At 46.8% G+C, this 22,650-nt stretch overlaps 1 protein-coding gene and 1 pseudogene across 7 annotated transcripts in view; both read right to left on the minus strand.

Moving 5' to 3' along the window:
- Lrp11 (LDL receptor related protein 11) overlaps positions 1–22,650 on the minus strand; it is a 253,624-nt gene that overhangs the window by 175,328 nt on the left and 55,646 nt on the right. For 2 of the 7 annotated variants that reach the window (XM_052169950.1, XM_052169960.1), the window contains exons 1-5: positions 14,642–15,375; positions 8,929–9,089; positions 6,498–6,645; positions 3,162–3,287; positions 1,539–1,745 (exon numbers count right to left, since the gene is read on the minus strand). The exons of 4 other annotated variants lie outside the window; for them this stretch is intronic. In XM_052169950.1, coding sequence (XP_052025910.1) covers positions 1,539–1,745; positions 3,162–3,287; positions 6,498–6,645; positions 8,929–9,089; positions 14,642–15,200 — 1,201 coding nt within the window. In that variant the 5' untranslated portion in view covers positions 15,201–15,375. Of the gene's footprint in view, positions 1–1,538; positions 1,746–3,161; positions 3,288–6,497; positions 6,646–8,928; positions 9,090–14,641; positions 15,376–22,650 lie in introns of those variants that run through there. One more of the 7 variants, XM_052169953.1, reaches the window with a different exon arrangement.
- LOC127674199 (sorting nexin-6-like) lies at positions 20,923–21,766 on the minus strand (annotated as a pseudogene).

Genomic DNA, 22,650 nt, shown 5'->3' on the forward strand with positions numbered 1-22,650 from the left:
GCACTCTCCCAGATATTCCTGCCTCTGGCTATGCCTTCCTATATATCTATAATAAACTTTCTCTTCCATCATAAAAATAAATAAATGCATACATACATAAAAAGGGTAAAAAGTCAATGATCAGACTTGAATCTCAAGGTAAATAATAACATCCTGAAAGCCAGTAGAGTTGTTTACAATGTACGAGGCCCAGAGTTGAACTCCCAGTGTTATAGAAATAAATGCATGAATGTCCTAAAAACAAAGATAAGCTATAGCCTGAGGTGCTGGCACATTTAGTAGAGGAAGGGCATCACAACTGTATGCAGAAAATGGTTTTTTGTACATATTTCAGCTCAATGCCTCGAAGGTCTTGGCTGATCAGCCACAGAACCCACGCATTCTTGAGTTGGCAGTAACTAGAGCCTATGTAAACGGGCACACAACCCTCCTTTATGCCACTCCGTAGGCCTGGAAACCTGATTTCCTTCCTCCAGCTAGACTGGATACAAGAAGACAGCATTGTTAGCGAGTGACTTGGACCACACAGAGAACAGGCCCTGCAGCTGCAGCCACATTGGTGACAGTCTGGCCATTGTGCCACAAGGTACTGAGCAGACAGGCCACACTGCAGCTCTGTGCTCCCGATGCCAGGGGCTCCGCGCATTCTAGGCACGCCCTCACTGTGTGACCATTTATAGTGCCCTCCATAAGCTTTAGAAACCTGTTTCTGAGGCAGGGGGTGCTTTGCAGTGGGTCAGTATGTTGTGCGTGTATACAGCCCTGACTTTAATCCTCATCACACACACGAAAATGGTGTCTATGAACACATAAAGAGATTGTTTTCCTTGTCATTACTCCCTAAAATATATAGTATCAAAGTATTTATTTAGCACTTACATTATAAAAGGGATCATATGTAATTTGGAGGTGGTTTACAGTATACAGGAGGATGTATACTGTACTAGTGAGTTTACAATTAAGGGGCCATTAACTTTTTTTATAGTTGTTTATTTTGTATGATGCACATATGCCACGGCCGTGTGTGGAGGTCAGAGGATAACCTCAGGACTCAGGTCTCTCCTTCCAGCAGGTGAGGCCTTGGGTGTGGAATCAGGTTGTCAGGATTTGCAGCAAGTGCCCGTATGCGCCGAGTTGTCCGGGCCCTAGTTGCTACTCTCACAGATGGGACTTGAACTTTGAACTTTGGTTCTCATAGGTCCTGGAACCCACTCCTCAGGGACTGTTCACCAGGCGTTCCTTTCCATTAGTCCACAGTGCATTTCTCTTTAGTGCTGGGGTCAAATCCAAGCCTCTGGATGCGAGACGAGGGCTCTTCCTCTTATACACAGCTCCAGAGCTCCTTCATTGTAAACTCATTAGTACAATGTCAGGGTTGGGTTTTGTTTGTTTTGTTTTGTTTGGCCAAATTCTTCATTTCAATTTTCATCTTTGGAGTACCATTTCCCTGATGGTCTTCAAGCACAAAACATAACTTTGAACCATATTAATATCAACGACTGAGAAACTAGTTATGGAGAGCTCTGTTGAGTCCTTACCTGGCTGGACAGGATGGATCTGACTCTCCGGCGCCTTCTGGGTGGAGTGTATCCTCTTCTCTGTGTGGGATGCAGGAGCCGGCTGCCTGTGGGTAGTGGCTCTCTGGGACCCCGACCTGGGGTCTCCTTCACCTTCACTTAATCCCGTGACTCCTGGCTGGGCAGAAGTAGCCACTGTGTGTGTCACCCACTTGCGGTCAAGAGACACTGTGGAAGAGCTCAGTTACTGGCTGGGTTCCCTCCTTCCTTCCTTCCTTCCTTCCTTCCTTCCTTCCTTCCTTCCTTCCTTCCATCCTTCCTTCCTTCCTTCCTCGCTTTCCCCCTTCCTCCTTCCCTCCCTCACTTCTTTTCTCTCTCTCTCTCTCTCTCTCTCTCTCTCTCTCTCTCTCTCTCTCTCTCTCTCTCTCTCTTTGTGTGTGTGTGTGTACACTGCATGTGGCAGCCAGAAGACAACCTTGTTGTTCCTTAGGTGCTATCAACCTCTGCGTTTGAGACAATTCTCTTACTGGCCTAGAGCTTGGGACTCGTGAGGCAGGCAGACTGGCTGAGCAGTAGGCTTCCTCAATCTTGCCTCTGCCTCCTCAGAACTAGGATTAGCACATGATGACATACTAGCATTTTTTTCAACATGGATGCTGAGGAGCTATAATCTCAGCCTTTTTTCTGAACGTTAACTAAAACCATCGTATCTACAGTTGATTTAAAATCACAGATATTTACGTCTACTATCTTACTCAGCTAAGACAGGCAGAGCTCACTAAAACTATTGCTTAGTTTTTAAGTGAGCAATGTGTTCTTTCCTCTTCTAGTGGCTTCCTAACATGGACACGGACATACTCGACATTATATTCTTAGGTTTTGTTTTGTTCTTCTAGTCTCCCCACTTTGCTGCAGTTGGGTCTGAACCTTGGACCTCATGCACTGGAGGCAAGCACTGGACTGCTGAGCTACAACCTAAGTTCCTGTACCTTGTGTTTTGAGACCTTCTCTTTTCTTCTGTCCGTACACCAACCTGACTGGGTTATTTACTACAGCACTTCTTTCTTATGCTACTTTTAGGTTCATGACCTTATACAGCTGACTTATAGGTCACCTTAGCCATACTCCAGTGTGTCATAAACAATCCTTAAAAATTATAGAAGCAATGCCAAGTGTACCCATAGGCCCATGCCTATAATCTCAGAACTCGGAAGGCTAAGGCTAGAGGATTGTAACTGTGAGGTCAGCTATGTGGCAAGACTGCATCACATACACACACACACACACACACACACACACACACACAGACACACACAGACACACACAAGGCAATTATCAATTATTAGCAAGGCAATTATTAATGTACTTGATGTTTTTTAAAAGTGTATTACGCTACGTGGTGGACATCAGAGGTTGTAATCAGACCTGTGAGAGTTGATTATCTCTTGCCACCCATGGGTCCTTGGGCTTGAACTCAGATCATGAGGCCATTAGGCTTCAGCAAATGCCTTTATTTACTGAGTCATCTTGCCAGCCCTGCTTCCGTTTTTAAAAAGTACATGTTATTTGGTATTTTACAGACACTGACCTGCTTGTGCTATCCCGTCCAGATCCCTGCCTGAAAAGACCATGCAACTGACTCACAGTTTTGACAGAAGGCTTCATCAGACCCGTCTGGACAATGCCTCACGCCATCACAAGCCAAGGTGATGTCAATGCAGCAGCCACTGTCACAGAAGAAATGGTAGCGGGAACAAGCACTGGAGCATCCTGTTTGTGACCAAGTCTCAGGTCAGAGGGATGCAGGGCAAGTTAACATCCCGTCAGGATGACTGGGGAAAGGACACCAAGCAGGGTAAAGTGGCAGGGATAGTGACATGACAGAACTGGCACAACAGGTCAGAGGGTCCCTCTGTCACCTCTCATTGGACGCTCTGGGCTGCCCCGGAGCTCTCGGTCAGAAGGGTGTCCTTCAAACCTTTGCTGCCCTGGTTCCTTTGCCTTCCACTTGTAACTCAGGTAAAGTTACGAATGGCACCCAGCTAGAAGCTGGCCTTAAGGAGTCCGACAATTTCTTATTTATTCATTCACTTTTATTTATGCACACTGGTGATCTGACTGCACGTCTATCTGTGTGACAGTAGAGGATCCCTTGGGACGGTGGTGAGCTGCCATGTGGGTGCTGGGAATTGAACCCCTTGGCCTCTGGAACAGCAGCCAGTACTCCTAGCTGCTGAGCCGTCTCCCCAGCCCCCTGGCATCCTACCATGACATGGTGACAGGGGACGAAATGGCTCTCTCAGGAACACGACTGGCAGATTATAAGACTCTGCACTAACAGCAAAAGCTAAGCACAGTTGATGTGCTCAGACGGATGTGCATGTATTTTATTGAAAAGCTGTCAACTAAAAGACTGGAAAGTGACCCTGTCTGGGTGCAAGGTGATTGGAAGCGCTCTTGGTCCTAAAGGAGAAAGTAAAGAAAGGAAGAATGCTGGAACTGCTGGGATAGCTCTCAGTGTGGACTCCTTGAAAACTTAGGCCTGTAGGGTCAGCGACAGCCACCAGAGGGAGCAGGCAGAAGCAAGGGCACTGATCACCAAGCAATCTTACTCATGTGACAGGAAAACCCCAAACTGCAGGGTTCTCCTTATTTCTATGTCGCGTTAGACACAGATCAGCATTTATACTTAATCTGTTTCTGGAATAGCGGTCTCTAAACGTTTTAAGCATCATAATAAACACACACCTCAAACTGACTCATAAATTGCATGTGCTGGTGTTCTGAGACACCGCACCCAAGGGGGACTGCAGGATGACTCAGTGGGTAAAGGTGCTGTCACCAAGCCTGAAAACATGCGGTCAATTCCAGGAACCCACAATGCTGGAAAGAGAGCAACAACTCCCCGCAAGCTGTCCTCTGACCTTTACACACGCGTATGCATGTGCAGGCACACACACTGAGTGTGCACACACTGAATAAAAAAACACCACACACCTTATTAAACACACTGAAAAAATGTCAAAAGATTGAAAATGAGTAAAATTAAATGTTCAAGTGTTTTGTTTCCCTGCCCTAAAAAGGGAAGGTGTAGAAGCCCTAGGTGAAGGTGTGAAGGTTGTCCCTATTTGAACCACTCTGCTAGCTCATGGTACAGTGCTCTCTCTCCAGCCTGCTATCTGCAGAGATGGCTCCTCGCATGCATTCAATGTGTGTGCATGTATGTATGTGTGTGCATATGTGTGTGTATGTATGTGTGTGTATGTGTGTGCATATGTGTGTGTAGGTATGTATGTGTATGTGTGTGTGTGTATGTGTATGTATGTGTATGTGTGTGTATGTGTATGTATGTGTATGTGTGTGTATGTGTGTGCATGAGTTTGTGTGTATGTGTGTGCATATGTGTGTGTATGTATGTGTGTGTGTATGTGTGTGTGTATGTATGTGTGCGTAGGTGTGTATGTATGTGTATATATGTGTGTGTATATATGTGTGTGTATGTATGTGTGTATGTGTGTGTATGTATGTGTGTGCATGAGTTTGTGTGTGTATATGTGTGTGTATGTATGTATGTGTATGTGTGTGTGTGTATATATGTGTATGTATGTATGTGTGTGTATGTATGTGTGTATGTGTGTATGTTAATGGAGACAGAAACTCCTGTCTAATGTCCCCGCCTGGTTACCAGGTTTACAAGCAGCATTTCATTGGTGACTTCATAGCACATTCTGTAATTAGGAAGAGCACCTCCATGACTCCTTTTTGGTTGTTTTGTTTTTGTCTTTTTATGTTGAGACAGGGTTTCTCTGTGCAGCTCTGGCTGTTCTGGAACTCACTCTGTAAACCAGGCTGGCCTCAAACTCACAGATTTGCCTGCCTCTGCCTCCTGAGTGCAGGAATTAAGAATGTGCACTAGCACCACTTGGTTTCTATGAAACTTTTGAGCAGAACTTTTTTACTTTGCCTATTTCAGTCCAACTGTAGTCATTAACCACATGTTTTTCTTTCTAATATTTTTAAGTGGTTTATCATATAAACTATTGATATAGTCAAGTCTGCTTTCTAGCCTATCATATGCCTTTCCTCCCTATACCCCATATTTTATTTTTAATTTATGGGCAATAGCATATAGATATATGGGGTATGTGTTGATATGCATATAATACACATACATGCATATATGTATATACTATTTGTATGTACATATTTAGTACTAACTAGATTAAGTCAGTAAACAATCTATATCACGTTTTCTACTCATTTTTTTTTTGTGGTAAGAATATTTAAACTTATTCTTTTGACTCATTCTATTTATTTGGATTTTTTGGTTTTGTTTGTTTGTTTGTTTGTTTTGGATTTTTTTTTTTGAGACAGGGTTTCTCTGTATAGTCCTGGCTGTCCTGGAACTCACTCTGTAGACCAGGCTGGCCTCGAACTCAGAAATCCACCTGCCTCTGCCTCCCAGAGTGCTGGGATTACAGGCGTGCACCACCGCAGCCCGGCTTTATTTGGATTATTTACAAGTATTTCCTACATAATGACCTCAGCTTTTAGCCACCATTCTACCTGTGATTTCACCCTGTGATTCCATTGGCTGAACTGTTTAAACTGTAGAATTCAGTTAAACACTTCAAACATGCGTATCAGAAGGGCCCTCTGTCTTTACATTAAACCCTCTTCTAGGAAAGCGAGGTGCTGTCTTTAACAAGGTCAAAGAGGAAAGGCAGAAGGTCAGCACTCAGGACCCTGGCTCATGGTCTACGCCCTGAGAATGCTCTCTGCACTCTCACCAGTGGGATCCTAATGGTCCTAAACATAGAGCCCATATTTGCTGTTACATTTTTAGTAAACACTTCAAGCACTGAAAATAAGACGGAGGAGCCCGTGAACTGTGACCCCAGGATGTGCATCCCACTGACACGATCCTTCCACGACCAGCTGGGTTTGGCTTGCCGTGGGGACACAATGGAAGGACTTTACCCTCATCTCCCGTGGAGTAGAGCCGGGGAAGCACAGTCACAGACACGTTGTCGGAGCTTCTCTGACCCACAGAGTCAGTCACAGTCAGCTGGAAGACGTACGCTCCTTCCTTCAGGCGGGACAGCCTCAGGGTTCCTGGCTGAGGCACCTGCCAGACAAACAGGTTAGGGAAGAGAGCTTAGTGCAGAGCACCAGGAGCACAGAGGGACAAGCACCCTGCCCCTTCCCCGAGACGAGCCGTCCGCTCCTCTTATCTCCTTAGAAGTGATAAATAAATAACTTTGAAACAGAAACAATAACAAATGATGGGTGACGCTCCAAGGTAGAAATGACTTCTGATGTACAAATTAAACCAAAACGTTGAAATGTAAAGAAGACAGACAGGAAGGAGGTCCTGCAAGGGGCGGGCAGTCAGGCACACAGACACAGGAAAGGGGAGGCCATGATGGCGGCGGTCACGTGGAAGGATGAAGCGGGTGGTCGGAAACCCTGCTAACAGAAGACTCAGCGTGAACCTATCCTATGACACAGCTACTAACACAGTTCATGCAACTGGCTTTGTTAGCAGGCATCAGGACCAATGTGCAGATCACAGGAGGGTGTTAGCAGGTTCAGAAGGAACCACAGCGTACACGAGGAATTCAATCAGGGGCTTCAGATTTTATGGAGAATACACATCTAAGAAAATCTGGATTAGGCTAGAAGGTAGATGGTCTGGAAATCATTACCAGGATTTTTATACAGAATAAAAGGATGCACTCAGCATTTTCCAAAGGGAAGTCTAGTACAGTACATAGAGCCAAGTACAGACTGTTTGGTTAAGTAGTAGAGCTGATTAACAGTAAGCTAAGGCTGGGCGGTGGCGCACGCCTGTAATCCCAGCACTCTGGGAGGCAGAGGCAGGTGGATTTCTGAGTTTGTGGCCAGCCTGGTCTACAGAGTGAGTTCCAGGACAGCCAGGGCTATACAGAGAAACCCTGTCTCGAAAACACCAAATCCAACAGTAAGCTAGGACAGAGGTTCTCAGCCTGTGAGACATGACCCTATTGGGGTCACATATCAGATACCCTGTTCTAGTGGTTTGAATATGTTTGGCCCAGGGAGTGGCACTATTAGGAGGTGTGGCCTTGTTGGAGTAGGTGTGTCACTGTGGGCGTGGGCTTTAAGACCCTCATCCTAGCTGCCTGGAAGTGAATATTCTGCTAGCAGCCTTCAGATGAAGATGTAGAACTCTCAGCTCCTCCTGCGCCATGCCTACCTGGATGCTGCCATGCGCCCATCTTGATGACACTGGACTGAAGCAGAAACTCCCTTTATACATCATGTCCTAAGCTGGTGGTTCTCAGCCTTCCTAATGCTCTCGCAACCCTTTAATACAGCTACTCATGTTGTGGTGACCCCCAACCATAAAATTATCTTTGTTGCTGCTTCATAACTATACATTTTGCTACTGTTATGAATCATAATGTAAATATCTGATAGTTAGGGTTTTTCTGCTGTGAACAGACACCATGACCAAGGCAGCTCTTATAAGGACAATATTTAATTGGGGCTGGCTCACAGGTTCAGAGATTCAGTCCAAAGTGAGTGTGTGAGACTTAGTATGGAAGTGTTCCTCGTTAGAAATGGCTCTAACTGTCTCATGGCTGGGATATGCAGCACCTCCGCCCCAGGGGAGCAGGGAGCAGGACGGCCTTATGCTGTGCCCATCTCACTTCTTAGCACAGTGTCACGAGGAGGATTACAGTGCTTCCAGATCACGTAAAGAAAGAATTCATTCCATTATTATTGACTCCCTCTTTATATTCCTTCCTTTCAGACTTTTTTTGTTTTGTTTTGTTTTGTTTTGTTACAGGGTTTCTCTGTGTTATCCTGGTTGTCCTGGAACTCACTCTGTAGACCAGGCTGGCCTTGAACTCAGAAATTTGCCTGCCTCTGCCTCCTGAGTGCCAGGATTAAAGGTGTGCACCAACACTGCCCGGTACTTTCTAAACTTTTAGTCCAGGGTAGCCAGGCATTGGTGACCTAGTCTAGATTGGCCTTGAATCACAAGATTCTCCTGCCTCAACCCACTGAGTACTAGAATTACAGGCACGTGCCATCATACTTGGCCATGACCTAAATCTTATACTAAGAAAAGAGAAAACCTTTTAAAAAAGGAACCAGAATTATTGAAACACAGCCTAAGTCTTTTCCTCTGAGCTGAAGGAGCAGGACCCTGGCAAGCTCTCAAGCAAACAATCAAGACCGTTTACTGAGCACCAAAGGGAGTTTACAGAATAAATCATTTTTAAGATAATCGATTTTATGATCTGTCCATCGTAAGTCCACTCTGCTTGCTTACGTGCATTTAGGGACTGACAGCGAAGGACATTACAGAAAACCACTTCCCAGAAACATCAGTTTTGATAGCAAGATCAACAAGAGTCACCTTCATGTCCACTGACGACGGGTCACCCTGCTGCAGCATCCACTCATAAAGGATAATGGCGTGATCATCTGTGCTTTCTCGGCCGTCTAGAACTACCCCGTCTGTGGGCAGCTGTAAAACCACATCCTTCCCAGCCCTGCTGACTGGAGGCTCGTCTTCACCTGTGAGAGAGAAGAGACGTGAGAGGCGTGCTCTCTGATTCCCCAGCCGATCTTGTCTGCAGATCAGTCCATCCAAAAAACCTCAAAGAGAATAACTTCCATCCTATTCTGACATGGACTTTCAGCAATGCTGCATGTGGAAGAGGAAGTATGGCGTGCTATAGAAAACTAATTATATATATGTATATACGTATATATGTATATATATGAGTATACACATACATATATGTGTGTATATATACATACATACATATATACTCATATATATACATATACATACATCTGTACATATATATATACACACACATACACATATATTTATGTGTATATATGAGTACACTGTAGCTGTTTAGAGGGCATTGGATCCCATTACAGATGGTTGTGAGCCACCATGTTGTTGCTGGAAATTGGACCGAGGTCCTCTAGAAGAGCACCCAGTGCTCTTAACCACAGAGCTCTCTCTCCAGCCCCATTAAAAAATTTTTTTTTAAATGATTTACTTTTAAGTTATGTGCATTGGTGTTTTTCCAGCATGTGTGTCTATGTGATGTTGTCAGAGATCCTGGAACTGGAGTTACAGACAGGTGTGGATGGCCATGTGGGTGCCGGGAATTGAACCCAGGCCCTGAGGAGGAACAGCCAGTATTTTTAACCACTGAGCCATCTCTCCGGCTCCCAATAATATATTTTTTAAAACCTTCAAAGGTTTTACATGGAAGAATGAGAAAGCACTGAAATATCTTGCTTGTCAGGAAACAAATTAATCTTGCCTCTCATGAAAAGTCATAACCATCACTGACTTTGGTTTAAGTGCATCATAGATATGACTTCTGAGCCCAGGGAAACCCTCACAGTCTAACTTGACCTCTGATGACCTCTGAGAAAACAATTTCTCCTCAGTTCCAATCAGGCTAATTATACTGTTAAATGTTTTCCGAGACAAACCAGAGCTTATCTACACAGAAACAGTTCTGGAAGCAAACAAAGCACAACCCTCCAAGAGTGAGATAAATGTAATTTCGAATTTTCATTATAAATAAAAATGTAATTGAGCATGTTAAGTACTGTGGGAACATTGATTTATTTTGGGAACTAACCACAGTGGGTCAGACCTAGGGAGGTGAAGTGCGACTCACACAGCTGAGACTGAGGGCTGCCAGGCGGGGCTTACTGCACAGAAGGAGCTAGAGGCCTCTTCCCACACCTGCTGCGACTGGAGCTTCCCTGACAGACCTGAATCTGTGCCAAGTGGTGCAAAGGCTACAGACAGGCTGGGCAATCCAAAAACAAGGTGGGGCCAGAGAAGGGAAGGCAGGCCTACAGATGCAGAGACGAAAGCTTTCTGGGATTGTTTGTCTCTCCTTTCCAGGCTGGACAATCAATCATTTATTTATTTATTTTTTAAACTGCATCACTGAAGAAAAAAAAAATCCATAATTACAGTATGGCTGTCATTATTTTAAGTATGTGAAGTCCCATCTGTCTTTCCCATAGGATACCGATGATCAAATACAACAACAACAATGAAATGTATTATTAATTAATTTAATTAATAAAATTAATTTTGAAATTAAATAAGCAAAACAATTGTGTAACAATTATACGATATTTATAATATATAATAAAATATTATATGCTATATGTTATATAATTTATACTCTATTTATTTTTGAGAAAGAGTTTCTCTGTGTAACAGAACCCTCACTTGTCCTGGACTCTTCATAGACCTGGATGGCCTAAAACTCAGAGATCCACCTGTTTCTGCCTCTGCCTCTGCCCCTGCCCCTGCCCCTGCCCCTGCCCCTGCCCCTGCCCCTGCCCCTGCCTCCTGAGTGCTGGGATGAAATGAGTGCACCTCTACTGCCCGTTACTGGTAAGTTATTTGTACCATGTAGTGCAGTGTGCTAAGGGTTTTACCTGCATCTCCTCACTTGACATTCACTATCAGTCTGAATGAAACATTTATATTTCATCAACGTTATCACTGTAAATAATACCACAATTATCATATTATTGCTCATACTGTTTCTCTAGCACAGATTATTGTCCTTAAAAAACAAACAAACAAAACCCCAAAAAACTAGAACAGTGGTTCTCAACCTGTGGGTCACGACCCCTCTGGCAAAACTCTATCTCCAAAATTATTTACATTAGGATTCATAACAGTAGCAAAATTACAGTATGAAGCAGCAACAGAGATAATTTTATGGTGGGGTGGGTCACCACAACATGAGGTTGTGTATTAAAGCATTAGGAAGGCTGAAAACCCCTACCCTCGAAGAATGGATATTTTAAATCTCTGATATATTATTTCCTAGTTGGCTTCCAAGAGCTTGGTACCAGTTTACACCATCAATGCTCATGAGTATACAGTGTCTCACACGTGTGCCAGGTTAGATTTTTTTTTTTTTTTTTTTTTTTTTTGGATTTGGTTTTTCGAGACAGGGTTTCTCTGTGTAGCCCTGGCTGTCCTGGAACTCACTCTGTAGCCCAGGCTGGACTCGAACTCAGAAATCCGCCTGTCTCTGCCTCCCAGAGTGCTGGGATCACAGGCGTGCGCCACCATCACCCGGCTGGTTAGGTTGTTTTTTACAATTTAGTAAGTGTAAGCTGACATTTACATTTGATTCCCCCCCCCCCACACACACACACACACTCTTTCTGATGGTACTGGGGATTGAGCCTAGGCCCTCTGATGTGCTAGCTAAGTGCTGTCCCTTGAAGCTGTATGCCTAGCCTCTGCCTACCTTTAACTCAGGCCACTTCCTGTGTTTATCAGCTGCATGTCTTCTTTACTTGATCCTTTGCTTACTTTTGTCAAAGCAACCCTTAGCTCTGCTAATATTTTAAGAGTGTATTTCCTAGACTCTTGTTTGCAGTTCCTTATTTATTGACACAATTTTTTTGAATTTGTATAAAATCTTTCTTTGATGGTCTACTTAACTGATTTGAAGACTTCTTCCTTCCAGATAGACAATACTGAATTTAGCTTCTAGTTTTTCTAACCGTGGAGTAGACTGCGGCTTAATTTTAAAATACTTGTGTATATAGGGCCACTGAGATGGCTCTGTAAATTTGACAACTTGAATTCTACCTCCAAGATCCACACGATGGAAGAAAAACAACCTCCTGCAAGTTTGCCTGTCTCCCATACAAAGGCCGTGGCAGGCACATCCATAAACACACTGAATAAGTAAAGGATGTGAATGCTTCTGCTAATCCTAGCACTCGGGAGGCAGAGGCAGTCGGACCTCTGCGAGTCTGAGGCCAGCCTGGTCTATGAAAAGAGTCCAGGATGGCCAGGCCTCTGTTACACAGAAAGACTGTCTCAAAATTCAAAACCCCAAACAAACAAACAAAAGTAAATGTCCATCTGGGACGTGTGTGTGGTCAGAGTTGTCTCAATACCTTTTCTCCAACACTGCCAACAAGTAATCTGAGTATTATTTATTTAGCCAGGTTAGTGGAGATGAGTCAGCCTGCTGCAGGGGATCAGCCCTGAACAGGAAGGTTGGTCCTTGCTACCTACTTGAAGACTGACAGCAAAGGGAGGTCTGCTTGGGAGAAGGCTGAATTTCACCCGAGGCTTTGGTTTGACTTGCAAAGGGTTCTTTCCAAGTACTACGCAGAGACACTGGACTTCAGGCTAGCTTAGTTAAAACAGCACACAGGTTCTGGTCCCTGAATGCTGAAAGATTATATTCTCAGCACCTACAGGATCCCAAGGACGTGGGCCTCCACCCCACAGCCCTCTTTACTCAAGGCCTCCCATGGGTCTGTCCAATCAGTCACACCAGCCAGCCACACGGTTCTGTAATGATACCATAGACACCTATACTGCCCAGAAAAATCACAAGAAACATCCACACTCACCCATTATGGCAACTTGAGCTAGAACAGAGCCAAGTCCAAGATGGTTGGTGTGGAAGGAGCCTAGACTCAAATCTGGAGGATCTCTGGCACTTCAGATGTTCTAGCAGGTAGGCTGTCACATCAAGATACCTTCCTACTCTATCTTCAGTTCTCTCACTATCTTTAACAGCTGCTTCATCATGCTTGAGAGTGACAGGCCCAGGGCTCTGAGGGAAAGCTCTCTGAGTGGCCCTCAGGCAAGTTGCTTTCCAGGCCAGCCTTCCCTACAACAGGATTTGACCTTTGAGCTGTTGTGAGAAATAGCAAATAGCTTAAAATAGCTTCTAACGTCGAACTCACCCAGAGTGACCAATATACTGGCAGATGGGTAAACCATTCTAAATCTATCCGGTCCCATCCAGCAAACATCCTCAACCCCATCCCGTCACGTTTCTTCCTTAAAGACTGGTTACAATTCCCTGCAAGGAGCATTGCTAAATCAGGGTCTCATTTAGCCTCAAGTTCCACATGCTCACAAGATTCACAAGAAAGCAGGAAAGAAAGCATAATAATCCTGAAAGGAAAGCCGACATGGTCTTACAAACAAAGAACTCAAACAGGTAAGCATCTGGACCGGGAATCCCCGGAGTCTGTAAAACGCCCTTTGCCTCCATACAGGGCCAATCAATGCAGCCGGCGAGCCAAGGCCACACCAGAGGTCGCTGAGGACCCTAAGAAATCTGGGCACATCAGTGCTTCCCGGAGAGTGGGCAGTGAGTGCTCCCCAGAGAGGAGGCCATGCCAGTGGTCACGTGGCAAACTCCCCCTAGAGAAAGGAAGGACAGAGTGGGAGGGAGGTAAAAAACCACTTAGATGGCTTTTGTTTGGGCCTTAGTCTTAATCCTGTTTACTTTCCGCACCCTGGATCTAAGGAAAGCTCAGGTAGCAATGCGAATTTGTGACAGAGGAGCACGGCGAACCTGGGGGTGGGGGTGGGGAGGATAAACTTTGTTTCTGTGCTACTTTGCCCCTGCTTTGTGCCTTGGTTTTTCTAGAGCAACTGATATAAAAACCACAGGGCAAGCTGTTTAGGCCTTTTAAAGAGAGACAAACTTTATACACTGTGTCCTTAGCCCAGCAGACTCCAGTACAGAGTTCCGACCCCCTTCGCACACAGCCGGCCCTCCTTAAATTGAGCGGGACACAAAACCAACAAGGTCACGAATGTGAAGAAATTTTTGGGCAAGGGGTGGAAGAAAAGAATGAAGACCGAATGACAAGTTTTCCTTTACATTTTTTTTTTAATCTGAATTAAGTATGTGCAGGCAGAGAGCCAAAGCAGGAAGCAGGAGTGGGTGTTAGGAGCAACTTTGTATCTAATCAAATCTTGTCCTTGCTATTTCCTGCTGTAAAACACGCTTCATAAAACCTATGAGACGAAATAAAACTAAAACGATCTTGACTGGGATAAAGAAGGTTCTGAGATATCCTCTTAAATCGATCCGTGAGTGCTCTCGGATCTGCCCTCCTATCTTTCAAAGGTAGCCCAATGGACTACCCATTTACCGCACTTTCTTAGCACCAGCCCAAAGTCTGAAAAAAATGTGAGCCACTTTCCCTGTTACCTGCAGCTTTTATCCTCTGGAAGCAGAGGAGTTTGTATGCTTGGTGGCAGGCGGGATCCTCCTGGTGGCGCTTACCTGGCCCAGCAGAGAACCCGGCGGCGTCCCCGGCGCGACTGAGGGTGTAAGTGCGGAACCCGTGGAGCGGCGCGAACTTGCAGACGCTGCGGCCGCGCGCCGTGCAGTTGAACAAGTAGCAGCGGGGCGCGGGCATGGGTGCGGGCACGCTGGGCCCCCGGGGCAGCTGCACCACCGCCACCGAGCAGCTCGGCTCGGAGCAGCAGGCCGCCACGCACTGCCGCCAGCCGCGCACGGTCCCGGGCGCGCGCAGGAAGCTGGCTCCCGCCGCGATGGAGTCCTGCGGGCGGATGATGGTGTCGGGCACCGCCCGGTAGACCGCCGTACCGCCCGCACCCGGGCAATCCTCCCGCGGGCCGCCCAGCAGCTCCGGTTCCAGCTCCTCGCGAGGCCGTGCCCGCTGTAGCTGCCGGCGAAAGTCCTGAAGCAGCCTATCCACCCCGGACGACGGAGCGGCGGGCTCCCCGGGCCGCCCGCCGGGCAGCCAGAGGCAGAGCAGCAGCAGCCCGCAGAGCGCGCGGTGCCGGGAGCCGGGGCCCGGTCCTCCCCGGGCGGCCATGGCACGAGCGCGGCCTCAGAGCTCGGCGGCCCCGGGGCCTGGCTGCTTCACGGAGGCGGCGAGCGTGCCGGCTTCGAGAGGCATCGCGGGCCGTACTCGGCCGGACTTGGCGCCGCCCTGGCCCTTCTACCAGGCTACGGGCTTTCGGTGCCTCGATCTTCGCTTCGGCCGCGGAAGCGCAACCGGGCGACGCGCGGCCTCTGCGTGGATCAGCACCGGCGTGCGGACAGCGGCTGCGGCGGGGCGGAGCCTGGCGTGCTGGGGCGGCTCGGGGCGGGACTTCCGCAGGCGCGCGGCGGGGAGGAGGAGGGGACTCCCCGGAGTTGCCTGGCTGCCCGGCATCGAGATCACACCCTAGGCAGCGTGGGTGTTTGGGCCTAGCAGGCATCACTAAGCAAGCAGACCCGCGCAAGGCCATAGCTCAGAGGGTAGGGCGCTCGGGGTTGGAGGGGAGAGTCGGTAAATCCATCAGTCTAAAGTCCAGGGCTACTCCGGAGAGCGACCTGCACAGCCAGGCAACCACAGACAACTTTGCCAGGGTTTTGGCTTGCAGCTTCGTTGCATTATGTATTATTGAAGAGATTTGGACTATGGTCGGTAATAAAGGAAACAGAACATTTACATTCAGGTTCTAATTCGCCTCTCAGTTTCGTTTAGAGAACTTAAAACACCAGAAGTTTAGCAAAGGAGAGCTGAACTTGTAGGGAGGCAAAAGCCAGGTGGTATGGGAAGGAGGGTGGAGCCAATTGATGATCCCGCATCAGTTTACTGGGTGTTGGAAGGGATGACACCTGACTTAGTTTGACTGATAGGACACAACACTCTTCAGTGTGCGGCTTTAAGATCAAGATATCATCGTATTCATTTCTAAAATCATAGATGGTCTCATTGTCCTCACAGAGTAGAAGGCGCCTCCTAGGGTCCCCTAATCCCACTCAAGACCCCTCATCCTTATATTCTAAGTCATCATCTCAATCGTAGAATGCCTGTCTATACACAAGATCCCAAGTTCAATCCCTAGCAACACACGCATAGACACACACACACACACACACACACGGTATCTCACTATGTAGCACACACAGGCTGGCCTTGAACTCATCTACTCCGGCCTTCTCCTGAGTGCTGAGATCACAGGGCCGCACCACCTCTGTTCTCATCTAGTATTTTAATTTTACAGATGAGAAACCAGCCACACTCACTCCTGTGCCAGCCTAAGGTAAACTCTCCACCTGCAGCTGCTCTGCTCCGGCCTCCCTTCCTGAAGCCACCTGCTCTCCTGTTGGTTCCCTGTTTCCTTTCTCCCTCATCATTCTCCAAGTTCCCCTCTCACCTCCACCCTGGAGATGCAATATAGTTATGGCCCGTCATCTCCCCTCCCTGTGCCCAACTCCTCCTGCCTAGGAAGCCACAGTCTCAACCCTCTCCTGCCCTCAACTGCTTGCTTGGTCTTTTCCTGTATCAAAACTCCTGTCGTTCACACAATTACAGGATCCCCAAATCTCTCATATCTCACTCTGTTCTACACCGCCAAAAGTTTCTTATCTCCACTTCCCTTCAACATAGTTTCATTTTCCACTCTCCTCTGTCCCTCCTTGGACTACACACACCTAATGTGTGTGTGTGTGTGTGTGTGTGTGTGTGTGTGTACATTTCAAAGTTAAGCCTGAAATCAAACATACTAGATAGCAGGTGGTCCTCATACTCTTCAGAGCTCTCTGAATATGACATTTCAAGTGTTTAATAATTAGAGAGACATTGAAGGGCTTCCTAGCAGGCCTGGGCATGGTAAGCATGGCTCTGTCAGCCTTGCCCTTCCCCCCTTCCCTCTGCCTTGCTAAACTGTTAGATTACATTCCTATAGCTAGCTACCAAGGTCTAGCCCCTCATCTGGCCACTTGCTCCCTCTGAGGCTGCCGACCAAGGGCCAGCAGTCAGAAGCCCTCCCTCTTTTGGCTGACCTCATTAACATGCCCAGTTAAAATTAGCCAGCTCATCCTAACGGGGATTTCGTTTTTTCAGTTTACAAACTGTCATTTGCTTATAGGTGTGTTTTTCTCCTCTCTATCCTTTGTCCCACAGGGGCAAATAAGTCTTTGTTTTGAGGTGTCTTGTGCCAACTTCGAGGTCCTTTCAAACACAGTGATGCCTAACCCAGATCTTGTGGTCACCAAAGAAGACAGATAGGGTGCAGTGATGACAGTGACTCCATCTGGATTGTGGTAACACTAACCACTGGGAAAGCTGCCCACGCCTCACTGGATGGCTTGGCGCCAATTGCAAACATTTTTGGGATAATTGCTCTGCTCTGCCTAGTCAAAGTGATGTCAATTTTTCCAAGTACAAAAACAAACAAACAAAAATCTCTAAGATCTGAATCTGACAGCCCAAGGCTACTGCCCTGTGTGACAGCTGAAGGCCGACCATTGCTGCCCGGCCATCAAGACCAGGGGAGCCTAGGGCTATTGTCTAGGACATGAAAAATCTCTGCTGTTTGAACTGATGGAGGCCATTAGATTATACCTCCTCCTATAATCCATCCTCAGATCTCTGACGATATTGACTGACCTGCCTAACCGCACACTGCTCACTCTCCCCCACTCACCCCTTTCCCTCACCCACAGTCAGAATACACACCCAGTATTCCAAACCCCTCACATCCCACCGTTCACTTGCTTGTTGGGGGTTGGTCTGGTGCTGTGTATACAAATCCCAAATTCTGAACACCAAGATCTGGTTGTTCCCAGTGAGCGAATTCTCAGGTGCATGATCCTTTGTTGTGGGAACCTTGCTCCCCAGCACCTTGAAATCCTCTACCTGCCTATTCCTGGGGGGTGGGATATCTCCCCTCCCCCTCTCCCTGGTCTTCTTCCCCCTCCTCAAGTACCAGGACCACGAGCCTAAAAGTTTCAAATGTACAGCCAAGATAAAAAATTTCCTGTAAACTCCTTCAGTATTTAGTTTATCTGTCCTAGCAGATTTCAAATCAACTAAAAACTGCTCCAGCAACTTGCCAGCTCCAGATGTTCCCTCAGAATCTACATTCTAGACAGCTCCAAAGCAACCAGCCCCAGACTTTCTAGCATCACAAACTGCTCCAATCCTGCCTGAACTGCCCCAAACCTGCCTGAACTGCCCCAATCCTGCCTGAACTGTCCATCCCTTAATTTTACAGATAAGAAACAAGAAGCACAAAACTGAAAGATTATATTTCCTGCAACCAGGTGGGTCTAACTTTTCTCTGAACATGCTAATGAAGTGGTCAGTATACTTAGACCTGCCCTCCATATCTTCATCTGTACCCCTTTCATGGAATCTTCTCTGCCTGCTGGGACAGATTTAGCTCGCAGGTGACTCTATCCCCACCCTATGTTGGAAGCAGTTGTGAACACCTGGCCTAGATGAACCACTCAGAAGTTTTCTTCTAGGATATAAGACGGGGAACAGAGAGACACAAGCTAAGTCAGTGTGGGAGGAATTGCTGAGGGGTCAGGTAGGCTGGACAGGGCTAGTGTAGGGAGACAGAGGAGCTCCAAGCAGAGGGAGGGAAATGAGGACAGAGGAGGAGTTATAGCCAAGAGCACCTGACTCACTAGAAAGGGCCCTTGCTTGCTGGCTCCACTCTCTCTTACTCTCTGGCCTGCCTTCTTGCTCTCCCTCTGTCCTCTTGTCCCCCTCTTTCCCCATTCCCCTGCCCCTCGCTCTCCACATGTTCCTGTGCTCATGGCCAGCCTTTTCTCCCCCGCCCCCCACACCCCCTCTACATCTCTCTGTGTAAAACTGTGCCCACTTCTCAGGGCAGGCCTGAAGCTAAATACCTTTTCCAGGGAGGAATGTCTAAGAAGGAAAGCTTAGTTGGCTAAGCCCTCCAGGCCTTTAGGTACCTCATTAAAATGGAGATCTGTCTTGAGCCTACAGAGGGGCTTGTGGCATTGCCCTTACATGCTGAGGGACACAAATCTCTGGGGAGCTGCAGCTAGTGGCAGGGGCTGGTGCCTGGGAACAGGTAAAGCTTCCACTATCCCTTCAGTGTCACCCGGGCTTTTAGCCTTAGTTCATCCCGGGACCATGCTACCTTTCACAGTCCCACACTTAGTAATGGAGCACTGAGACAAGAAGAAGGCAGCCGGGCGTGGTGGCACATGCCTGTAATCCCAGCACTTGGGAGGCAGAGGCAGGTGGATTTCTGAGTTCGAGGCCAGCCTGGTCTACAGAATGAGTTCCAGGACAGCCAGGACTACACAGAGAAACCCTGTCTTGAAAAACCGAAAGAAAAAAAAAAGAAGAAGAAGAAGAAGAAGGGGAGACAGGAACTTCCTGACCCTACTTATCCCCAGGAGCTCCCTTGACCACATACTTATGACTTCTGGTTGGGAAACCAACACACACACACACACACACACACACACACACACACTAATATATCTGGGCAGTGGTGTTCCAGGCACTTGAGAGGCAGGCAGATCTCCATAAGTTCAAGGTCAGCATGGTCTATATCGCAAGTTCCAGGCCAACCAGGGCTACACAGAGAAACCCTCTCTTGACAAGCAAACAACAACACCCAACTCCAAAAATTATACTAATGCATGCGTAGGTATACATGAGTGTGTGTACATGTGTGTGTATGTACAAGCCAGAGGACAACCTTGGATACAGGTTTTTAACACACCTGCCAGTCCACATTTGAATTGATTGTACTTAGGTTGGACACTCATTGGAGGAGGTTCTACAGAGGAGTTTAAATCCCTGCTTCTACCCCTTTCATCACACTGAGGACAGGGACTATTCATTGAACGTCTTCTGGGTAGCGGACCACCCAGCTGATTTCACTTCAGCCTCTCCATCATTTAGTGAGCACCAGTCTATGTGTCTCTCCAAGCCACTGATGAAATGCTGGGGCCAGCCAGACTAACTTAGTAAGTTACAGCAACTTCCCTGAGGGCTAAGCCTCGCTTGTTGGTGCCATCTGGTGTCTGAATGGAATTTGCAGTGCTTCTGTAAGAGCCAACAGTGGCTTCTGAAGGCACACAGCAAAGGTCTGTTAAGGAAGCCAACCTTCTGTTTGCTTGGGTTGGATTTTTTGTGTTGTTGGGCTCTTTTTTTTTCCTTCTTAAGGTCAATGTCACCGAAGTGTGGTTTACAGGTGGTAACACATTTACTTTAAGTGCTGAGGAAGTTCTCTCATTGGCATCTTTTTTGGAGCTCAACTGATTGGAGGGAGATGCTTGACTGTGTTTTTAACTTCTCTATTTGGGGGCTGCAGAGATGGCTCAGCAGCTGAGGGAATATTGCTTTGACAGAGGACCTGAGTTCAATTCCCAGCATCCATGTTGGGTAACTCACAACTGCCTAATGGTCCCCGGATGCATATTCTCTCTCAGAGTGAGATAGAGGACCATCAGGGCTGTAGCCATGTTGGAAAGGGAACATGTGTTTTAAGGAGAGCCACCTGTGTCATCAGACAACTGAAAGAATGGACCCTTAAGGGCCCATTAAGGGCTGGACTTCATCAGGAATCGCATGTTGGGTGAAGGATAAAGTGGGAAGGAGACAAGGTTACAGAAAGGCTCAGTTAGAGGTAGAGTGTGGGTAAGGGGCCAGGTCGGTGTCCTGGCTGCTTTTATGTCAACCTGTCACAAACTAAGAATCATTTGAGAGGAAGGAAACTTGATAGAGACAATGTTTCCATAAGATCCAGCTCTGGGGAGTTTTTTTTTTTTAATTAATGATTGGTGGGGCAGGGGGGGGCATTTTGAGTGGTGCTATACTGAGCACCTATTTTTCTTGTTTTATCAAACAATTATGAAACTTTGAGGAAAAACTTGCACATAACTGTGGAGTCCTGAAGCATGTAATGAAGACCCAATTCTATGCAATCGGCAGCAGCACTTTCGTGAGATCTTGTCATTCTGTCAGACTTAGCGGATGCATCTTTCGCTCAGCTGTGCTATTCTGAAAGGAATACTCGCCCATGCTCAGAGACGTCGTCTACACCCTTGACTCCTGAAACAGTTACTCAATCCACTGACTTAACCATGCTTGACACTCAAATCTTGATCATATTCCAAGAAGATGTGGAAACTTAAATCTTTTCTCTAAATAGGATGCGCTGCAACTGGACACAGGAAGACCTCAGGCATCGAACTGTCTTCTTGAAGATTGCCAGATACTCAGCTTTCCAGTTCCTGTTTCGTCTTTGTGAATTCTTCTTCCCTTGTCACTGGCCCTGGCCTTTTCTCCAAGCTTCTGCAGTTTTTCCCGTGAAGCATCAAAATCAGTCTTGGTGGTGCGAGTGGGATAACGTAACCTGCATAGTCTTCATTTCCAACAAAGGAATCGTGAAGTCAGACAAATTCCTCATGATGCTGAATAACTGAAAATTCATTTTGCTTAAAATTTGGCAATGCACTCTTTGTGTGAACAGTGGATTTGACTTTATCCCTTTCACTGAGAGCAACCGAAATGTCCACTTGAAGAGCAGCATCACTTTGGAGATCTACAATTATTGCTTTAAGTCCAACGTCTTCCTCAGAGAGGAAGTCGGGGCCATCATCCAGGCATACCATTATGACTGCTGCAGAATCCAGGGCTCGCCGGGAATTCTTTACCCATTGGTTTCTGGATATACACACTGAGTGGTAAGATGACAGGTCCATATGCAATCTCTATGACAACTTCAGCTGTCTTTCTTCTATAGGGTCAGGAAAGGATGTGTTACTACCATGCCCAACAGACCCAAGTCTTCTTGCCAGAGAATCTTTATGGAAGAACTTCTTAAGATCACAATAAAAAATTAGAATCTTGGCAGTCTTCATCACAGTTTTGAAAATTTGCCCCAGATTGTATGTGAAAAAGGTAACAACAAAGGTGTTGATAAAGGTATTTGTTTTACTCACATAGAGATGGGCAATGCGAATCCCAGAGGCTGAGTTCAGGGCCAGCCTGGTCTACAGAGTGAGTTCCAGCACAGCTAGGGCTACAGAGAGAAGCTTTGACTCAGAAAAACAAGACACAAACACAAACAATCAAACAAGGCAATTTCCTGGTGTGGTAGTTCACGCCTTTGATCTCAATACTCAAGAAGCAGAAGCAGACAGATCCCTGAGTTCGAGGACAGCCTGGTATACAGAGTGAGTTTCAGGGCAGCCAGGCTACACAGAGAAACCCTGGCTAGAAAAACAAACCAAACTGCGACCTCCCCCAGCCCACCTTTCTAAAAGAATAGCAGCCAGCAACCTGATCACTCATTGAAGAACAAGAAGAACCTGTTTCCAGCCTTCAGGGGAGGCTTGGCCTGTCTTTGTTTCTTGGCAGAGATGGATTAAAGATGGAGAGCTGAACCAGAAGCCATGTTTTGTCTCTCTCCACGTGTTTTCTCTTGCCACCAGTTCCCATACCCATCTCTCCTTCCAGGGAATCTGCTCTTAGAATGTAGGAACTGGACTCTACA

The sequence above is a fragment of the Apodemus sylvaticus genome, chromosome 23, assembly GCF_947179515.1.
Source record: "Apodemus sylvaticus chromosome 23, mApoSyl1.1, whole genome shotgun sequence".
Classification (NCBI taxonomy): Eukaryota; Metazoa; Chordata; class Mammalia; order Rodentia; family Muridae; genus Apodemus; species Apodemus sylvaticus.